General features: G+C 30.9%; 1 protein-coding gene across 4 annotated transcripts; it reads left to right on the top strand.

Annotated features, from left to right (window-relative positions):
- Window positions 1–3,543: 3,543 nt before the first annotated feature.
- LOC119687416 (lysosomal alpha-mannosidase) lies at window positions 3,544–22,088 on the top strand. 4 transcript variants are annotated; one of them, XM_038101718.1, is made up of 14 exons: window positions 3,544–3,665; window positions 5,121–5,170; window positions 5,227–5,375; window positions 6,370–6,961; window positions 7,021–7,166; window positions 7,248–7,669; window positions 17,165–17,349; window positions 17,437–17,622; window positions 17,696–17,901; window positions 17,965–18,098; window positions 19,656–19,789; window positions 19,851–20,467; window positions 20,530–20,777; window positions 20,842–22,088. In XM_038101718.1, exons 7-14 carry the CDS (start codon window positions 17,189–17,191, stop codon window positions 22,036–22,038), a joined length of 2,883 nt encoding a protein of 960 aa, XP_037957646.1. In that variant the 5' UTR covers window positions 3,544–3,665; window positions 5,121–5,170; window positions 5,227–5,375; window positions 6,370–6,961; window positions 7,021–7,166; window positions 7,248–7,669; window positions 17,165–17,188; the 3' UTR covers window positions 22,039–22,088. The 4 variants fall into 4 exon arrangements, with proteins under 4 accessions (XP_037957646.1, XP_037957645.1, XP_037957647.1 ...); XM_038101717.1 differs by having other exon boundaries at window positions 5,118–5,170; XM_038101719.1 differs by lacking the exons at window positions 6,370–6,961; window positions 7,021–7,166; window positions 7,248–7,669 and having other exon boundaries at window positions 5,118–5,170.
- Window positions 22,089–22,973: the final 885 nt, after the last annotated feature.

Genomic DNA, 22,973 nt, shown 5'->3' with positions numbered 1-22,973 from the left:
AGTTTGATTTATTTAATTCAACCTAATTTTATTTCAAATTATTTAATGTGTCAATAGTTTTTTCCAAAGCAATAGCATAGGGAAAAAATTAAGTTCATTTTTAAGATTTAATTCACCTATTATTACTTTCTAAATGAAAGATTCAAAAAATAATTTATAAATTGAATAAAATAAAAAGAAAAAAAATTATAGAAATAGTACTAATAATAAAAAATCTGTCAAAACAGTGCGTTAATAAGTGTATTTGGCCGCTCCGAAGTGCGAAAAAAATCAGAATCAGGACGTCTGTAAACATGTATGCATATGCATTGCTAACACATTGGTACTGTTGCATTCTATTAAATACTATATTTTCACAATTAAAAAGTTTTACATATATGGTATACGTAAAACCGTGTTTCCACTACAGCTAAAATAACTTTTGTTAATCAAATTAAGATTTGGTCGTTTACATTGGCATAAGTTGTTTATTGCACGTGAAAGGGCTTTTATGTGTCAGAAAGTTCAGCAAATGTTCTAAGAAAGCTTTTCATTGTTTACATTTTAATTGAAAGCAGATGATGTTTAGTTTCGTGTTGTTAGCAGAAATTAATTAATTCAACATGGCAAATGCAAAGAATTTAATATATAAGGGATATTTACTCTGTCTTGAAAAGTCATGGCAAGGTGCACGAAATGGAAAAATGCAAGAACACCGCTGTTGCAGAATTGCAACATTAAAATGAAACAGCTGTTTTTGTGGCAATTTTTGTTTGGCTTTAAGGATATATACATGAGTTTTATTATAGAAAGATTGCAAGCAATTGCAAGAACCTTTAATTAATAATGCATCACATAAAAAAATTATATATATAATTCATATATTAAATCAATTACATATTTTTTATATACACACATATGTATTACATATTCAATAATTCCAAACAAGCATTTCATTAAACTCTTACTATCTGAGCACGTTAGCTCACAGCTCAACTTTTGTGCTGTAGACATGAAAAGTGTTCATGTCTTGCGTATAAATAAGAGACTTTAGCAAGCGACTTGTTGTTTTTTGTCTCACTTTGAACGGCTGTGTGCGGCCGTACATGATTTGACATATTGTGTATACATTGCTTTGAAATTCAATGTTTTGATTATTTGTTATGCACTTATAAAACTGCACATATACATATATTTTAACAATTGAAAGCGGTCTTATACAGAATTCACACGGGAGTTTTGATTATAATTTTACCTGTCAAAATTTTTAAACTGACATTTGAAATCAAAAAGCAAAGGTATCGATTCATAAGACATTCATTGTAATTTGATTGGCAGATTTATCATGTGCTCACACTTTTTAAATGCTTTCATAAAATATATACTACATACTTTGCACATATGGTAAATACATGTGATATAAAACTATTCACAATAGCACAAGTTGGTACTGCACAATACTATACTACGGTGAACTGTCCTAGTAAAAATCAGTTTAATTTTGTAGAAATCCCGATTTAATTATGTTTTTAGTTGTTTTCAATTTGTCAAAACAAATCTTCTTGACTTGAACTTGTTTTGGTATTGAAATCAATAATGATTTGAAATGGCAGCTAAAATTACAATCAAGATTGTCGTGTGAATCCAGTATTACCCAATTACAGAGGTATCAGATCTGTAAGTTTCTTCGGTAAATCGTAAAACACCAGCTGATTCTAAATATTATAAAGCGTTGTACAATTAATCAATACAAATACGTTATTAAATGTTGAAAAATATTTTAGATTCATATATGTTGAGGCTAGTTGAGGTGAGTCAGTCCACCTGAGCACTTTTACTCTCTATTAACTGTGAGGTTTCTACAAAACCCCTCTTTGCGCCTTGACTGGATTATTGTTTATCACTTCATCAGACTAAGCAATAATTGACCTCAGATCTGCATATCTCCCCGAGGAGCCTGTAACCATTCTGAGATTTGATAACGCTGTGTTGGTAATACGGCGTTTACATTGGCCGAAAATGACTCATTTTGAATGACTCATTTGAAAGTGTTTACATTCGTTGTATTTCATTCGTTCTCATGGTAACAATTCAAACTGAAATAAAACTACTAAACATTTGTTTATCTTTTTTTGTAAATATGTCAAAACAGCTTTTACAAACTGTCAAAATGCCATGAAGAGCTTTCATTTAGGGTATGTTCAATAGATTCCTTTGCATTTGGAACATATGTGGAATGCATTCGAACGTCATTCATACAGAATGTGAGAAAATTGCTCATTTTGTGCTTGAAATTTTATATGCAAGAATGAACCATTCGATACTCATTTTCGATTTTTGACCAAAATGAGCCATTTTCGGCCAATGTAAACGCCGTATAAGTCTGTCAGATTTTGCAAATAATTTCAGACTCTATCATTTATGTATTTTTTGATGGGATCAATCTTGAGGTCCCTGAGGATGTCATTCGTCCTAATGTACCATGGAACTTTGAAAAGACTTCTCAGAGCCTGGCTTTGGGCAATTTCTAGCTGGTGGTCATATTCATTCTAAAAAAAAAATTAACTGAGTAATCGTATACGTTCTAAAAAAAATGTTACAAAGTATTATAATACAACTCATATATATTTTTTTTTTGACTTGAATGTTGTAACATTTCGAAGAGTGTGAAAATATATTTATAGATTTTAGTTCGAAATTAAGTGTTTCCATTTGACAACGGTATAAAATTATTTAATTCATTATATATGCCTGAACCACTTTCGGCACTTGTAAAAAAAAAACGCAAGCGCTCGCAGCACAAGCGACGCCTTGTTAAAAAGAGACCAGTACTTCACCCTGGTATATCCAAAAATAAGCGCATGCGTAGATTACGTTCGTCAATAACATTAGTTCGTGTCCAGGATGAACCTATTGTTGAAGAACCGATAACATTTTTTTCGAGTTTATATTCGAGATGGCTTCAATTCTGTTCATGGATGGGTATACGTGCAGTAAATGAAAAAATTTGGCTTGATAGTCCTTCAGCAAAGGTTCTTCAACTATTGCAAGAAGCAACGGTAAAGTGTGATGTGTTATTCATTGGACTTAACAATGATTCTTTAAGACGCAAGATTATACATAATTATGAATCACTCGAAGATGTAGTTAAAGAAGGAATCACGCCGATTTGCACGAGATCGAAAGACATAATAATTTATTATTTTACTTTGACAGGACACAACTTAACATATACAATGATGGAGGCAAATCGTATTTTAAGAAAAGGCGGTGTCATGTATGTGGTTGATCAAAAAGTGTCCACTGACAGCATCATAAAATATAAGAACGGTATGCTGAAGTGCGGTTTCAAGCGAATGAGTTTTGACGAATATGAAGATAAGTCGTATTTTGTAATGAAGCTTGTGAAGATTGGTAACTTCGACACGAGTGCAAAGATTAAGCCTTTTGCCCTAAGCATTCAAATCCTTAGGGACTCTCACTATTCTATCTAACTATTTTAACATTTTCATATATTTTTAAAAAATTTTTGCACAACAAAATTTTCCCGTTACTAAATTAATTTTAATAATTATCAAAATTTTTGACATACATACATCAAAAATTTTACTTGACGAAAATGTCCTTTTTAAATTTCTTGTTTCTGGATTTTTATTGATACTCAACGGAAAGTTCTACAGTGGCAGGTGAGTGAATATAAAAATTGAACATATTACTCTATTTCACATTACTATATATATATATATACATGTATAGGATTTTTATTTATTTTGGTTAAAGTTGAATATTTAAGCAATTTAGTAATGGACATATTAGGTCTGTTCCACCAGCTACTTGTAACTTTGAGTAACACTGTGCATATACAAATGAGAGCATCTCAGAGAGCGTTACATCTCTGTTGAACATCTCTGTGCTACACAGACTTTACTGGTACATTTTATTTCAAGTAAAATTTGTGTTGATGTCTGGATCAGCTGTTTTGGTTTGAATTCAAATTTTTGTTTAGTTTATTTGTGCGGCACTAGTGTTCACACCAGACTTTACACAAAGCTGTTCCATGAAAATCTGTGTAAAGAGCGTAATTTGGCACTATTTTTGTGTTACCCTCTCAGTTTGTACTTTACTTAAGATTTACTTAAGTTTTACTACGTGTAGCTCGTGAAACAGACCTATTATGAATGCAGTAATGTCACTGCAATTATTATTGCTTTTAATGCAACATGAAGGAAGCTGTCAGTGCCAGTGACTTTCTGCATAACATAAACCTGAGGAATAATTTTGGGTACAACCCTGTTTTAAGAACAAAACTTTTTTTATGCATCTGATTTGTCTTCCTATTTTCATTTTAAAATGCAAGTTTTTTTTAGTGTTTCAATTTGTTTAAATTGTTTTAAATTTGTTTTTCATAGAAAATATACCACAAATTGTTAAGTTTTTAATAAATCTCATAAATAGCTTGTTGAATATATAGAAAAATGAAAGTGGTGGCTTTTCTCTGAAAAAGTCAATCATATCGTGATACATAATTAGGTTCAAAAGTTTCGCGAATAATTGCATTATTGCAATTCGTAAAAATTTGACAAAAATAATGATAAAAAATATTGAATATGTATTTTAAGAAGTAAAATCTAGTGCGTCGGGCTATGTACTAACTGCCGCCATTTCATCCATTGCAACAAGCAGCGATGTTAATATGGCATAGCTGAGAATAATTATCGCAAGCCGTGTTTCTAATCCCACCTAAACGGACCTAAGCCTAAAAGGTTCAGGTTGATATAGACAGACAGCAATCACTTTAGTGTCGTGCTGTAGGCTATTAAATCGGTAGTTGTTAAGTGATTGATTAATCATTATTAAAATGTGCTGTGATAAGTTTGTAAAAACTTAGAAATTAATATAAATGATCAAATTGAAAATTAAAATCATCTGACAAGTCATATGTCAAGGGTGTGTTTCCTTATATACCACTTTTATTTTAGCAAAAATAAAAAAATGTAAATAGTTTCTGTTCTGTAGAGAAATATAATGATGAAACAATTATAAAATGGTTGCATTTTAGACCACAAACTCATAGGAATGACATATATATATATATATAAATATTTTAAACATAATTTTAAATAAATTATTACTTATAGTAGTGATCAACCATAAAGACCTGTTGTAATAGAAGGAGCTACAGAACCGCCAAGTAAGTAATATATATAATTTTATAGTCAACCTTCAAAAATTTTTTTAATTTTAAAGAATCAGGAGAAAGGAATCTCTATGTCGATGAAAAAGTCTTACGTCGGAAAGAAACACATGCACTGCAATAAAAAATGGATAGATGACTGTTAAATACTATTTACAAATGATAGATAATATACTTAATATATATCATTCTCCTTAACCCGGTGAGTATTCGATTAAAACAATATCTGTTTTGAATAAGTATTGCTATAATTTTCTTAACTGGTTATCAGTAAAATTATTTATTGCGTATCCTCCTTATAATAGTTTTAAATAATTTAGTCAAAAATTTTCCTATGTACAGTTTTCTTGTACAGACATAAAATCTATAAGTATTAGTGGTATGGATTAAGTACATATTTATAAAGTCAGTCTGTCTAAACTTTTGGCTGGATACCTATTTTCGACATATAATTTTTTTCTTCAGTGTATTTGTAAATTAATATTTTTGTTGTAACTCGAATGAAAAGTATGTGGGGGTACCAATCAAAGATGTACGATTATAGCCATTTCGATGAGATGTGTAGTTCAGATGTTGTCTGTTCAACCGGTGAAGGAATGAAGGGGCGTGTGTAGTGCTAATTTCAGGTAAAGGCACCCTGACACTTCGATCGAATGTAGTTAAAAGGTCGCCGGGTCTTCGGTTAACGGATTTGGTTGTGTGTGAGCCACTAACTGAAAGTAAAAAAAACTTTTCAACTCTGGTGGGATTGAGTCATTCGTCTATTCAATTGACTTAGGTGCAATTTATGTATCTCAATAGGGAAAGAACGATATTTATAAAGTTATGTAGTTGGCTTAGCCACAGTAAGGATTTGTTGTAATAAATAACTGCCACTTCATAAGCCTTTAAATAATATACACTATAAAGTAAGTACTATTATTAATGTAGTAATTATTAAGCAGAAACTAATATTTATCACAAAAATATCAAAACAGCAATACACAATAAAAAACTCAAACAGCTGTAGCATTATGTCATGTGTGACGTATATATAAAAAGAAATTATTTATATAATATACTCGTCCCTTTATGATTAGAAATACTTGAAGATATATATATTAATTTTACTTACCTAATAATTCTGTTTATTTATGAAATGAAAGAAGACATAATTGTACATCCAAATTAATTTAAACACGAATAACTATTTTAAGGTTCTGTGGAATGTGAAAATATACCTATTGAGTATTAATTTTAAAGTTCGAACTTAGAATGATGAATTTATAATTACGTGAAGATTTGCAATTTTTGAATTAACACTACCTGAAGATATATGCCTAGTTTATATAGGTGTCATATGCATAATAACTCTCACTGGAACACAAATCGTCAGTTACTGCTTGAAATGCTGCATTTAAAACGTTTTAAGATTTGCAATATTTGAACGAATACCTCCCGAAGATATATGTCTACTTTATACCGTGCCACATGCGTGAACACTCTTATTGGGACACAAGTAGTCAGTTTTGGTTTGAAATGATATATTTAAAACGTTTGAAGATTTGCAGATTTTGAACTAAGACCTTCAGAAGATATATGTCCACTTTATACCGTCCCACATGCGTGAGCACTCTTTTTAGGACACAATTCAACTATCGCATTTTGTACTGCATTTGACTTGCAAATGTGCAAATTTTAGTCACAATAATCTTGGGAGATATATGTAAAAATCTATCTAATGAAATACTTCTGTATAGAAGTTATATGACGTGTCTTAAAATCTTTGAAACTAAACTTGGATTAAAAGTATGTTTTATATGTTTACTATATATATACAATATATTACTACATATATCGTCTAACAGTGTGACAAATGGAAAAGTATAGTTGTTGAGTTGTAACTGTGTGATAGTGGAGATCTTGGCTCTCAATTTAAAGAGATGAAGCTTCTTTAACAGTGCAAAGGTGAATAGGAGTCTCTTACATATCTGTTCTAACTATAGTAGCAGAGGTATGTATCAGTTTGGTATATAAAGAAACTCCCCACGTTACACTACATTTAAAATTGACTAATTTTTTATTATTAATTTAGATAAATCAATTCGAACACATATATAGACTATAACTATATGGAAAAGTGTTGACATTGTGAAACAACTAAGCAGAAGTAGATAGCAGAAGTAGATAGCAGAAGTATGGCTGATCTTAAATGTTTCGTGAAATTATAGTAATCGGCTTAAAGAACTTGAGTTTAAATGTTATAATACTTTAACTCCGACAACAGGAAGGGAATGTATGCTCCAACTGTGTACCGACTGTGTAATTCTACTCGGATTAGGATTATTTTAGGATGAATCGAAATTGGGATCAGTTTATCATTTAATACCATATTTTGATAGCTCTTAATATAGACTTTGTTTGAGAGTTTTTGAGAAGTCAATATGAATCTGCTGCCACTCCAATGTTAATGATAACATTTTTTGGACTTGGATTAACAATATATTGAATTTGTTGGTAGGTACTTGGTAGTTCATTATTTTATTAATTTTGAATATCAAGTATCGCTTATATTTCAACTTATTATTATGTTAATAAAAAATTGTTAAGTGTGTGCAAAATAACCAAAATTTAATGTTTTTTGTGATAAATGTAGTTTAATCTATATTATTTTGTTGCGATTTTTAAACTCAATACATGTGATCACCTCATCATTTTGTTGGCATCATAGTTCAGGATGGATCATTGCCTCCTATACAATACGCATCCATGCTTCTCTGCATTTCGATTTCTTTCTGTGTTGTGTTATTGTCATCGTTCGTATGTTGTCTTCTACATCTTGTAACCATCTTCGTCGCGGTCGTACTCTTTTTCTACTCCCCTCTGGCTTTGTCTCGAAAATTTTCTTAGTCATTCTTTCGTCACTCATTCGTACGATGTGTCCATACTAGCTCAATCTTTGGGCTTTTATGTATCGTGTTATAACGTATACGATATGTGCCGTCTTCTAAGCACAGAAGTCTCAAATTGTTTTACGTGATTTCCTGCCGGGATGGCTCAACATCATGGTGCTCTTAACACAAGTATTAATATAAAGCCCCATTGGAATAGCCATCTTTATTCCGCCGATATAAAGATATCTATTGAAGAAATTTATGTAAGTCATAACGTCCACCTTGGTGAGATGCGAGGTCTACCCAAAACCACGGGGCTGTAGCACCCGGGGTGAAACGTACTCCAAGGCGAATGAATGATAACCCAATACTAAATCATTCTTCCCGCGTACGTTTGGGTATCAACCGACAGCCACTACGAAGTCAATGCCAATGGTTAGAACAGCCGAAGCTGCGGGCCACTGACCCCCGTAGTACCAGATCGGTACTACGTTTGAGTGCCGTGCTTACTCACTACCATTTGCATTTCTTACATAAGTGCCAGACTGGCACTGGGGGATTTTAGTCGCCTCTTACGACAGGCAATCCTAACCACGGGAGTATTCTTTTTCTCTCTCCGAATCTTAGTAGCAGGTTGTTGTCGCTGGATTTAAGGACCCATGTTTCGCAGCCGTAGGTAAGAACCGGTCTAATAACAGTTCTGTATATGCGCAACTTTTTTTCCTTTGATGGTAACGTTGATTTTATAAGCTTGATATGGGCAAAATATGCTGTATTAGCTGTTTGAATACGATCTTGTTTTGCAAGAGTCGCATGTTTACTTGTGCTGAGAACTACGTCTAGATATTTAAACTCGTTTATAGATTCGAAATTGTAACTGCCTATTCTGATGTGACTATCTTGGAAAAATCTTGTCATGTTTTTAGTTTTTTTGATCGTTTATTCTGAGGCCTGTTTTCTTTGTAGCTTGCTCTAGTTGTATGAAAACGCTTTGCAGATATTACTCGATTCTTGCAATAATGACGATATCGTTAGCATAGGCGCATATTTATGTAGATTTATAAACAATTATACCACCTTGATCTATTTCGGTGATGTGATCACCTATTTACTTTATATTCAGTTTAATGTAGGAACGCAGTAAAAGTAATATGTTGAAATTATGTGTATTCCTGTGAACTCTTTTCAGAACTGATTTTAAGAATTGTATTTTTAAATTGTAAATCATTTAAACAAATATTACTCATTTATATTTAAAAATATTATTCTTAAAATTATTTACCAAGACGGCAATCAGAACAAAGGCGATTTAAATCAAATTTAAAATTGATAAAATTTATCTTAACTTTTTAAAATAAAATGGAATAATATTCAGTTAATCCCCGCAATTTTATTTATACTGCAGATAGAAAAAAGTACCAAGAATTTATATATATATCAAATTTATTTATTTTCATTAGTAAGGTTCGCCAATTGACGCTGGATTGATAAAGAGAAATGTGCGAGGTCAATAATAGCATATTTATAATTTTATATTCAGTTAAAAATGTTCACTTTACTCATTTGTTATTCATGCAGTTGAAAAAGCGACAGTATTTGTTGGTGTTTGAGTATCTAATCTTTATTATTGAACTCCAGGCCTGAACGTATGTTTAGTGCTGTGATAGTTGTCAGCAGTTTACAGGTTGCCAGAAATATAAATTTGATTACTAATTTAAGTGTCATAATAGCTACTTCAAATGGTTTTATTGCATTTTTTCTAAAGTGATATTGCCAATTTCGGAACTAATTACAGTTTTGGGTTGCTTATCTGCCTGCTTATTTGTGGCAAGCACAAAGTTTACTGTGGGCTCATGTTTCTATGCTGCTGGTACTACGAGAACGAGAAACTGCTATAGAGCTAGGTATTACCAATGCTGTTGTTTAATTCACACGCTTATCATCGTTCAATAGTAAAGGCAAAAAATATACTTACACCGCTCTGCAGTGAACTAAAATCGAGTTTCGCTCAATATTTTTCTTATCAGCGACTGTTTTTAATGTACCTTACGTTTGTGATCCACAATTCAGCCTACTGAGAAATATGTCACAAATATTTTTTATATTTTTCATGTATAACACCATATCTGTTAATATTCGTCTAACAATAATATTAAAATACGATTGAAGAAACACTAGTCTGTATGAATGAACGGTAATGAAATAATTGGAAAGCTTGTGAAAGATAATGTGGTGACTCCCTTCATAAGACCCGTGCCGTTTTTGTACCGTACTTGTGTGATTGCATTAGTATTTAGAAACATTGATTATCAGCTGTTTGAGAATGCTTGGAAAAATTTTAAAAGCCTCATATAATTAAAGCAGCTTATCGCTGTCAACAACAAACCAAGACCCAAAGGATCTAAATAGTATATTCATCAATTTTTTCTGTTTGAAAATGCTTAGGACAATTTTAAAAGTCTCATATAATACAAGCAGCTTATCGTTGTCAATAAAAAAACAGGACCCAAATAATATATTCATTAGTTTTTTCACGGGAATAATATATGACCAAACCGAAGTATTATTTCAGAATATTTTTTTCATTATATTTCCCCTGCTAGCCAATACAATGATATAGTCTATTTAATGGTGTAGCCAGAATTGTGCTAACGATAATGTTTTTTTTTTTTTATATTAAGCGCTCTTGCAGTTCATTCTTTTTTCATTTTTATAAACAGTGTTTCAACTTCTTCAAGTCCTCGAAATAGTGCATCGCATTCAGATATTCAAAATTTATATAAATATGCTGTGAATCATATATATGATAGGGGACCTATTCTGTAACTTGACAAATGTGTCAAGTAATGAAAATTATTCACCATTTTACTTATTTGTCAAGGTTGACAATTTGTCAAGGTTTTGGTATTATATGCTCTAAATAAAAAGCTCTTTTCTTAATAAATTGTCACGATGACAAATAATCTTGACAAATAAAATATATAGTCTTTACAAGCATTTCTTATTAATATTTGTGTGCATAATAAAATTCAAAATAGTGCTGTAAAATATAAGAATAGTAATAAAATAAAATTTGATAAATTTTATAAAAATATTAATGATTAATTATTAATGATTTTATTATTATTTATTGAAGTGTTGTAAAAATATAGCAATAGTTGTGAGTTATATATATGCATAATAAAATTTAAAATAGCAAATAACGAATTAAAAAAAATAAAAAATCTTATCTAATTCTCAATACTTGACGAATGTGTCAAATTCAAAGAATAGGGGGGTAAATATATTTATGCTAAACTTTCAAGTTTGAAAACATTGAATTGTCATTGGCGGGTTAATCGAATGAATATGTGTGTTAACCAATCAAATTGAAACGTATTTTTATTCACTGTGACTTATGAAGTATAAAACAAAGCTGAAGAAAATTTTTCCTTCTATAATGCTTCCCGGTAATTATTTTTCGGATTTATTAAATACTAAAATTGAGTGGTTTGTCCATGTATATGGACATACCTTCCAGACTTTATCTTCGCAGAGCTTTCACCTTTTTTCTGGAGATCTGCCTTCTAAGGCGATTTCATTTCACATAGATCTATAGATTTTTCAAAATTACTTATGACGTAGGTATGAGTTAATGCGCACCAAATTTAATTGTTGTTAATTCTCTTGTGAATGACGAAACAGTAGCCATTATTTCACAGATATCAGTCGCTATTGGTTAGTGGTTCGTCCCAGTTTGGAGATTAGTATTTGTCATCAACAATATAAATATTGTTGAAGGAAAATATATTTTGTGTTTACTTTTTTATTTTTGAAGATTTCACAGTAATCGCCTTATTATAGCTAATAATAGTATATATGTATAGTATACATAATAGTATATATGAGATTTAAAAGAAGGTATTTAAAATATTAATTTAGTCGAATAATGTGTTTATAAGACACAACATTTCATTAGCAATCAGTATATAGAAATCAGTAACCTAGTTGATTAGGTTCATTAGGTTCATTGGAAAAAGTGCCGAATGTAGCTCATTTTTGATTGAATAGATTATAATTTTGAGTAATTTTTTTGTTACATTTTCATTTCTATAAAATGCCAGCATATTTATTAATATCGAAGCAGTATTGCTCCAAGATCCGTCACCAGTTGGAGTCAATAAAAATTATTACACATATTTGTGTGCAGTGATAATAAAAAAATTGGTTACTGTAATCCCCAGTGATAATTTTTGTTTAACTGAAGTGTTGTTTCTTTCGATTTAAAGCTGCCGCAGTGCACTTTAATATTTTCGATTCAAAATGAAATTTTTATTAACAGTATTATTTGCCAGTTTACTGGTCTTAAATAGTCGGAATGTGGATGCTGCTTGTGGATATAAGGTGAGATTTCATGTGGATTTACTAATTGAATATAGAATAACTATATATATTATATATATAAAATGATTTGAATATTTTAGATGAAGGAAAAATGTATAAGGTCCTTATATTTGTTAATCTGTTATTCGAATTTAAATTAAATTTTATGCCGTGTAATTTTAAAACAAAAGAAATACCGTTTGCATGCTAGATTTTGTTGGTATTCAGTTTAAAAAAAAAGTGTTCAAGAAATTTAAAATTTTTTTTTAAAGCATATCACACTATTCACACATATCTGTATGGATTTTGTATTAAAAAGAATACTTGGTATAGCACAATTGTCGAGTTACCTGAGGTAGTGTAAACGTACTAGTACTCACTTAGTTGATTATGATGGACGTCTGACAGCTTTGGTCGCGTTCAGTATCCTTTGCCAGTGAGCTCGATCTGCGACTTGACAGTACAATTGGTTGTACTGTCTCCAAATCATTAGTCATTTGATCCTCTCACCAGACATATGTCCTCTATTGTGCTTCCCACTAACAGTTTATATTTTTCTGAGCAAAGCATTTTGTTAACTATGTACACCACATGATCAGGCATCTTGACAAAATTTTACATTATTCTTATATAGTAATGTAATATATCTTATGTCTGTATTTATCTCGTTTTATGAATTTTGATCAAACTTTGAAAGTTGCCTATAGTTTTGCAATAAAAAGATCATATTTCATATAGATCATATTATTTGTATACGTGTATGCCTATGATATATACAATAATAAATTTTGGCTGACACGATATATTAAATATATATTAAAGATAGGATTTAGTGGCTCTAGTTAGTAAATCACTTTAGGTTTCTACATTGATTTTAATATTTATTGTGGTACGATCATTATTTAAATTTCAAAAGTTGTAGACTGTCTAGTGAATGTGTGTTTGTCTTTGCGTTCAATAAAATCTTTAAACGATTAACAGATACAAAAGTGATCAAAAGTAATTTATCTTCCATTATCAATATAAAATAAACATCTATGTTGGACTAAGTCCTACGTATAGGCCTTAGCTATAGTAGTTAAAGATTTTCGTTTGCTGCGTCTTTCTCCGAGTTTTGTAATGGCCATAAAATAGGTTTTCGTTCTTAGTTTAGGCATATTCTAGGACTAGCTAATTCTCTGTTCATTTTGCGACGAAAATCTTAGAGTTTCGCGTTAATCTGTGCATTATGGTTGTTCTTTCTTTTTCTTCTTCTTTGAAGAGCATTCAATTAGTGATGTGGAATCACATCTATAAGTTTTGAGTTGTGAATAAAGCTGGAAATACATATATATTATACACATAGTGTCCTCAATTCGTCTATTGAATTAACTCTTACGGTCTGTTATTTTTTTTTTTGGGTTTATGGTATACCGTTGGTAAAAAAACTGTTTGAAAATCATTTTTATTGTCTTTCATGTAAATTAATTTTTAAATTAATAGAATGATTTTTTTTTAATTTTTATTTCATACTTTGATTAAGAAAAATTAATTTTTGAAAGTGGAATAGCGTTAAGTTCAAAAATTTCAATTTACTTTTTGCCATTTGCATATTGGAGTCCTTTGGGTTTTGGTGCTTTACGAAGCAGTGAAGTACGTAGCTTTGAATAAGACATCAAGTACTTTAGGCTCCTAAACTAAATTTTCGTTTGATGGTTACTAGAATTTTTGGCTCATACAGTATTCCCTACTCTTTACTATATACACATATACACTATTGTATTTAAATGCACTTGATTTATTAATAAAAAATAGTGCATATATTAAAAATTTAAAATTATTTTTTTTTTTTTAAATGAACTTTAACAAAATGTGATGTACTTTAAAAAAAAAAATAAAAAACATTGCAAAATGTTAAAATCTTATCGAAAGACTTGGTATGAATTTAAAAACATCATAAATTTAAATAAAAATGTCATTATTAAATCGGATGTGAAAGTTGAAAAAATTGATTTATAGCGACTGATTGTTTTTTAATGATAATCCCTGTAGTAAAAATTTAATTATTAGTAATATTTATTTAAAAAGCTATACGTTTGTTTTCATTGAATAGATAAAATAACATATTAACTGATAGCACTACTAACAGTCGTTCATTTGTTTGATATTCCTATATACATGACACTATACACAATAACCATTTTATAGTACAGAAGAGTGCAGAAGAGTAGAGACTAAATTCATCCTACCGAATTAAGATAATTTAATAGGTCTTTCGTCTTCACTGATGAACAGTCTGATAAACTATCAAAGATGTATCTTCTTAAGAACCTATATTTTCGGGCATTCACAAATGCAAAAATGTATTATGGTGTTTGCACCTGCGGGTTTCCACAACTTCTGCAGTGAGGATTATGGGAAATGCGCAGTGGATCTCTATACATCAATGACCAGAAAGAACTTTAATTAAATTACTTTAATTATAATTGTTAAAAAAACCATTACCTATATTATATAAAATTAAATTTAATAACTCATAACTCATTTTAATACACATATTTATATACCATTTCCTGAGTCTGTAACTCAAAATAAAATGTGAATAGTGCGTTGTGTCAAATTACCCAATATATTGTATTAGCTTTAGATACATTTAAGCAATTGTGTTTTTGATCAAAGATCTGCAAATACGGTATACAAGGCGTAAAGAGTTGTCTTATGTCTAATTCTTCATGCATTATTTTTCATATGAAATTAAGCGAAAATCTACAGAATCTTCAAGTTGTTTAGTTTTTGATACAATATTTCGTTTTCATATTCATATTTCATACTCAATTGAATACTTGCTATATATAGTAAAAAAATTGATAATATTCAGCGTTGGATTCAGCGTTCATTTTCCTACAATCGTATTAATTATTTACGTCGTCACGTATTTTCTTTATTTTTTTTTTTCTGTCATCCTCATCTCTCAGTGAAGCAAAGGGCCTCAATGGAGCATAGGGCGTCATGTTCTGATGCAAAATTTTATGCTGATCCTTTCTAAAACGTTTTTCTTTGTTGTCGTTCTTTTAAAACTGGTAATATATACTTATAATATAATATATAAAATATAGCAGCATATAATGATTATTAATTATACTAAACTATATTCTCTATATCCCGAAATAAAACATCTGATCTATTTTGCAAACTCCAATTTTTTTTAAATATCATCAGGCTATCGTTAGATGTAAGCATCACTGACGGTTTTATATTCTTGCATATATTAGGTCTGTTCCACGAGCTACTCATAGTAAAACATGAGTAAAACAGAAGTAAAATTTACACAAAAATACTTGAAAATTTGCAGGTGGAACGCGCTTGTGTATACACAGTGTTTACTCAAAGTTACTATGAGTAGCTCGTGGAACAGACCTATTATTAGGCGCCGTCAGCCTGCCCTAGACTTAAGTCTATCTGCTGCTCTTAAGTTTAGGATATTTTAAAGAATATGTTCAGACGTTTCAATATTCATTTCACAAAAAACTCTTTAATATATTTTGTATGAAATTACAAAAACAACTACCTTACATGCGAAATGCATTTTATATTTTCCTTTTTAAAAATATCAGACAAGCCACGTGAGTTATATTCTGTTTTTAAAAACAAAAGTTATTCTTGATTTTTATATTTATAAGATAAAAATAACAATTATTTGTGCGTTTTAAATTAAAAAGCAGAGTGTAAGAGTTAGTTGTGCGTGAAAAAATAAAATGCACATGATAATAATTATTTTTGATAAATATAATATAAATCATATATAATTAGTATTTTTTGAGTTTTATTTTAAAATGCGTTTCATAACAGTTAGAAGGTGATTTTTATTTCTTTAATGATAACTGTTGCGGTCATTGTTTCCCATACATAAAAATCTAATGATAATAAAAAATTGGGTGTGCGTTTTATTTTATATATAATATCCATATTCTGTTTCTTAAACTTTGTCTATAGTAGCTGCCAACTTTAAGTGTAGTTCATTTAAATTGTCTAAACAATATATCCGACGTTTGCTTAATATTGTTCAGTTCTACTGATATATATTTGACCAAAGACATTTTTGATATTTCTTGCCATGATATTGTAGGCACTGACTATTGTTTAATCAATCGTTGCAGTTTAATATGTGATAAACACGTCATTTCAGTCGCTGTTGTAGCTGTAGTGTAGTATGATCCAAGGGAAGTAGTAAATACCACTTGGATGTTGGCGAGTGAGTTTCGAATGTAAACTTAACCATTTCTAAAGTTTTTTACTTCAGTGGTTCTATTATACAAAGTGTTTGATAGGTGGAATTTTTTTTTTGGTAGTCTGTATGCAACAAATTTGATACTGTTGTTTCAATTTAGCTTTAGTTATAACATAAAGTTATTGTGGCTTGTTTTTATAAAAATGAATAGATTATTAAGTACATAACAAATATATAATGACTAAAAAAGTTTTCTGTTATTGATTATTTATCTTAAGCTAAAAAATAGAAATTTATGATTAAAAACCAAAAACTAATAAATAAAATTTCCAATATCAGTGACTCATATAAACACCTGCTCCGAAAAAATATCGCTTTTCTTATTTTAATAGATAACTAGATTGTTCTATTAATATCAGTATCATAATTTAACTGCATTTTAATTAAAATTATTTTAAAAAAAAGTACATGTCTTTATATATATATATACATTTCTACTTACGATGATTCCCACAACAAAATATTAAACATGATTTTCAATATTCGTAGGCATGTCCCACCACCAAGTCCAATATGATAAACGTTCATTTGGTGCCACATTCACATGATGATGTCGGCTGGCTAAAGACGGTTGATCAATATTATTATGGCAGTAGAAATTCTATACAGCGTGCTGGAGTAGAGCAAATTCTGGATAGTGTGATCCAAGAATTGTTAAAAAATTCAAATAGGCGGTAAGAATCTAATACCAGAAAATTATCATTAAATGTTTTGAATATCACCAAATATGGAACTCAAAATGTAATAAAAATCTATTACAGTTTTATTCAAGTTGAGTCTGCATTTTTCTTCAAATGGTACGAAACACAGACCGCAACTGTAAAGAGCAATGTCAAAAAATTGATTGAAAATGGTCAATTTGAATTTACTGGTGGTGCGTGGAGCATGAATGATGAAGCTGCCGTGCATTATCAAAGTGTCATAGATCAGTTCACTGTTGGCCTAAAGTAAGAATCTATTTGAGATAGAAAAAATGATCAGTTTTTAAAAATTTTTTCTTTAATATTTTAATATAATCAGAATGTTATCTGATACTTTTGGTACTTGCGCACGACCACGCATTGGCTGGCAAATCGATCCTTTTGGTCATTCACGAGAAATGGCATCGATTTTTGCCCAAATGGGTTATGATGGTGAATTCTTTGCTCGTTTAGATTGGGTGGAGAGAAGTCAAAGGTTTCTTAATTTAACTGGTGAAATGGTTTGGAAAGCAAGCGCTGATTTAGGTTTGTCTTTTTTACATATCAAATAAATAAATAATGTTAACAAAAAATTCGAACATATTTTAGGTGAACGTTCTGAACTATTTACTGGCATTTTATATAATCACTACTCTGCTCCACCTGGCTTCTGCTTCGATACCTTATGCTCAGACGATCCAATAATTGATGGAAACAGCGTTGATTATAATGTAAAAGAAAAGGTATGAAGAATATATTATACTAATTTTTTTTTGTAGTGTTAAGTTTGTGGAACGGGAATGCAAAAATTGATTTTTAATTGACTTCAAAATCAACCTTAAAACAATTATATTAACGACTCCTCAATTTTTTGATTTCATCTATTTAGATGCTTTCCGAAAGGTCTAAAAAACACTTATCTGCGATTGCCACTTTTTTTTTGCAGTAGGTGGAAATCATCGAAAGCTACAGTGGAAGACTTAAACCCACTGAAACCACCTTTTAGGAATGAATGGAAAAGATTTCTACAGCAATCCGGAAACTTCATTCCAGTTATCAAATGAGAAAGATGAGAACAGTTAGGCTTAATACCTAGCGGACTAGGTTTATCTAAACCAGAAGGCATGGGCGTGAAGATTCATCTGAATCATTTACTATTTTAGTATGAATTTTAATTGCCTTTAAACCTGTTTTAACAAAGAACTCAATCTCAATACTGACTTGACGTTTTTCAAAACGTTTTAATAGTATATAAGCCGGAACCTTTTTGGGAAACCCTGATGGGGTGTAGCCAAAAGTTAAGCAATATCAAAATAGATGAATACACTAGATAACCCATCAATTCATAACTTTTAAGTTTAAGAATTCGTGTACCATGGTGCATTATAATGCAACAATACCAATCGAACCACTGAATTCTGGCCGACTCTCGTTTTAAATCTTTCAGATAATATGCTGTGGTCACCGTCTGAAATTTTTACTCTTTAAGATTAACTTACTGTGAAGGGGCACTTTTGAATAGAAGAAAATGGTCATCATTGTTTTGATTTTGTCCCTCCGATATTTTGAAATCCGTGAATCCTTATATTTAGCTCTGTATACATTGAGAACCTTTCTGTTTCTGTATACATTGAGAACATTTACGTTTCAACGTTAGCATATTGTATATATTGCAATTATTAATTTGTTTTTCTGTATTTCCCAAAGTGTATGTTTATCTACTATATCTATTTATAATTACAATTTTAAAATACAATTTTTAAGTATATAAGGTATTTGTCAGCAAAGTCATTTACAATTTTGACAAATTTTATGTGTTGAGGCTAGTTAAGTCAGTGCACTTGAGCACTTTTACTCTTTATTAATTGCGAGGTTTTTTTATAACCCCTCTCTACGCCTTGACTGGATTATTGTTTATCACTTCATCAGACTAAACAATAATTGAACTCAGATCTGCATACCTCCCCGAGGAGCCTGTAACCATTCTGAGATTTGATAACGCGGTGTTGGTAAGCCTATCAGTTTTCGTAAATAATTTCAGCGTTCTATCCTTTATGTATTTTTTGATGTGATCAATCTTGAGGCCGCTGAGGATGCCATTTGTCCTAATGTATCTTGGTATCTTGAAAAGTCTATGATTTCTAGCTGGCGAATAGTAGTGTTTGAGGTTTTGCTAAACGCTACACATCCATATAGAAGTGACAGTCGAATTATATTGTATTGTGTATTTACTTTATATGAAAATAAATAGATATCTTAAATAAAACAATTTTATTATAATTATTTTAATTATATTACAGGTCGATGCTTTTATTGCATATATCAATAGTCTTGCCAAATACTATCGTGCAACTCATCTTTTAGTGCCTATGGGTGATGATTTTAATTATGAAAATGCAGTTATGAACTTTAAAAATATGGACAAACTTATTAAGTAATTATTTTGTTTGAAATGTTTTTATTTGTTTACTAATTGATTGTTTTAAAAACGAAAGATATGTCAACGAGCGTCAAGCAGTAGGTATAAAAATAAATGTATTCTACTCCACGCCAAGTTGTTATCTGAATGCAGTACATGAATCAAAACTGACTTGGCCTAATAAAACGCAAGATTTCTTCCCATATTCATCTGATTGGCACACTTATTGGACAGGATATTTTTCATCACGTCCCACACAAAAACGTTTCGAACGCGATGGCAATCATTTTCTACAAGTCACTAAGCAATTGACTACATTAGCTAATTTCACTGATGCTGCAACCACATCAAATTTAAATAAATTGCGTCAAGTCATGGGTGTAATGCAACATCACGATGCCATTACTGGTACTGAAAAACAACATGTGTCCAATGATTATGATCGTATGATGACAGAGAGCCTTCTAACTGCACAGAAAAACACTCAACTAGCCTTGCAAAAACTGACGAATTTAACAAATGGTGAATTTAGCATTTGCTTGCAACTCAATGTCAGCGTCTGTGAATTCACCAATACCAGTGCCAATAACTTAGTGGTAACACTATACAATCCCCTGGCACATGATTCTGTGCAGTATGTACGAGTACCTGTCCCTGTAATTAACGATAACTATGAAGTCACAAATGCTGCTGGTATTTTAACTAATCAAAACTTCTAAAATACGATTTAATACGATTCGTTTTTCCTTGAATAGGTCAATTAATACGGTCTCAGTTGGTCCCGGTCCCTAAAGAAGTTACTGCATTGAATCCCACTTCCAACACAAATAAGCAGGAGTTGGTATTTGAAGCTTACGTGGACAAAATTGCTAATTACTATATAAAGACGAAACCGAAACCAAGATCATTTGCTAATCATCCAAAGAACCTTAATGGTTTAATGGACAAAACAGCTGAATACATTAATGTAGAAAACCGCGCTGATACCATAATACAAAACTCTGTAAGATTTGCTTAAAAATAATTGAATCAAATAACTAGATATAATATTTACTTTGTTATTCCAGTTAGTTAAATTAACCTTTGGTTCAACTGGTCATCTGATCAATGTACAAATGAATGGTGTCTCAGAAGCCATACGTCAAGATTTTTACTATTACAAAGGTGCTGCTGGCAATAACGCTGAGTTTAAAAATCGTTCCTCTGGCGCTTATATATTCAGACCCAATGGCACGGAAGTTTTGATTGCCACAAGTGTGAGTTTGAGCATATACGAAGGTCAAAATGTGAAAGAAGTACACCAGCGTTTTAACGATTGGATTTCGCAAGTTATACGCATTTATGACGGAGTCAATCGTGTTGAGTTTGAATGGTTAGTTGGCCCAATTCCAATACAAGATAACATTGGCAAGGAGGTGATAACGCGTTTCTCAAGCTCACTTAATTCAAAAGGAATATTCTATACTGATTCAAATGGTCGTGAAACAATGCAACGTACCAGAAATGGGCGAGAGTACTTCAAGCCTAATTTAACTGAAACCATTTCTTCAAATTACTATCCAATAACGTCACTGATAGCCTTACAAAATGAACAAAAACGCATTGCATTGTTGAACGATCGTGCTCAAGGCGGCACAAGCGTTAAGGATGGTGTACTAGAATTGATGTTGCATCGTCGACTTTTGCGTGATGATGCCTTTGGTGTGGGAGAAGCTTTAAATGAAACTCAATATGGCAAAGGACTTATTGCACGTGGTAAAGTTTATTTAATATTAAGCCAAGTAAATCAGAAACCAGCATATAACGAACGCTTAGCGCAGCAGCAAATACATTTACCATTCTGGAAATTCTTCAGTAACGCTTCAAAAGCTACAAACAAAGTCGTGCCTAAATTACCGACTTTCATGTCTTTACCATTGACCATACACCTTTTGACATTGGAGCCATATTCAACAACTGAGCGTCTATTACGTTTGGAGAGCTTTATGAGTCGCAATGAAACAACTAGTATCACATTCAATATACGTAAAATTTTTGATAGTTTGGGTGGTGAAGAAATACGCGAAACCACACTTGACGGCAATATGGCGTTGGAGAGCATGAAACGTTTCAAATTCCAACCAGATGGCGGTAATGCTTCTAAAGTTGAATATTACACATCTAAACATGTGCCATTGTCTGCTAAAAAGAAGGACGTCGACTCAAAATTCAATGTTATTTTCGATCCAATGCAAATACGTACATTCATCATTAAATGGAAATAATTTTATTTTTTTGGTTTATATAATTTGTGCTATTATATTATTCAATGTTGTTTTAAAATAAGTTTAGATTCTTATAAAGATTTTTATAAAAACTGCATAATTATTGTTGATATTTTGTCTACGTGTAATAGTGGAAGAGTTAATACATCCTTGACACAGAAAGGATACTGATGGGGCTTGTAGGAAAAGTTTTGCAACTGCAAAAATTATATGTCTATATATGTCTTTCATCAAAAATATTATTTCTGTTTTATAAATAATGCCTTAACATTGAATCCTAAAAGTTATTAATTATTTTTATTGTTAAAATTATTTGTAATAATTTTTCGAGAGTTTGTAGAAGGAAAAAGTAACAATTATTGCACTGAATTGAATTATTTATTTAAAGAGTAGTCTTATGTTGAGGTTTTTCCGAATTAATGCAACTGTGGGCAGTTTTACTCTTTCTTATCCGGAGAGTTTTATTTATATATTCTTCACAAGCTTCGCTGATTATACGATGACTGATCTAAAATATGCATACCGCCTCGTACGGCTAGTGACTGCTCTTAGATTAGATAGTGCTGTGTAAGGCAGCTTGACAGTTTACACGTAAAGCTTCAGAGCTCTGTCCTTTATGTATTTTTTGACCTGATCTATTCTGAGGTCTCTTAGCATGTCATTCGTGTGACTGTACGACAAAGCATATAAAAAATGAAATTAGGATAAAATTGATGGAAACTCTGTGCCAATCTAGTTTTACATAGGCACTGTGCTTTGAAATCGACCAAATAATATAGTTAATTTCAAATTATTATTATTGGTGATGTCTTATAGGCATAGGCAGTTTAAATAGGCGGCTGTCATTGACGTCGGTATCATTAATTGTCTTTTGTATTGCAAAAATTCTTAATGTATTTGGAAAAGTTTTCTTTAGTGGTGCTTGTAGAAATTGC

Source organism: Teleopsis dalmanni, chromosome X (genome assembly GCF_002237135.1).
Source record: "Teleopsis dalmanni isolate 2A chromosome X, ASM223713v2, whole genome shotgun sequence".
NCBI classification, from domain to species: Eukaryota; Metazoa; Arthropoda; class Insecta; order Diptera; family Diopsidae; genus Teleopsis; species Teleopsis dalmanni.
This window is presented reverse-complemented; position numbering and strand designations above follow the sequence as displayed.

Coding starts and splice junctions, on each gene's coding strand:
- LOC119687416 (XM_038101716.1), top strand. CDS start 12,349: ATGAAATTTTTATTAACAGTATTATTTGCCAGTTTACTGGTCTTAAAT. Junction 17,902..17,964: donor GAAAGCAAGCGCTGATTTAG/GTTTGTCTTTTT, acceptor AACATATTTTAG/GTGAACGTTCTGAACTATTT. Junction 20,468..20,529: donor TGAAGTCACAAATGCTGCTG/GTATTTTAACTA, acceptor TTCCTTGAATAG/GTCAATTAATACGGTCTCAG.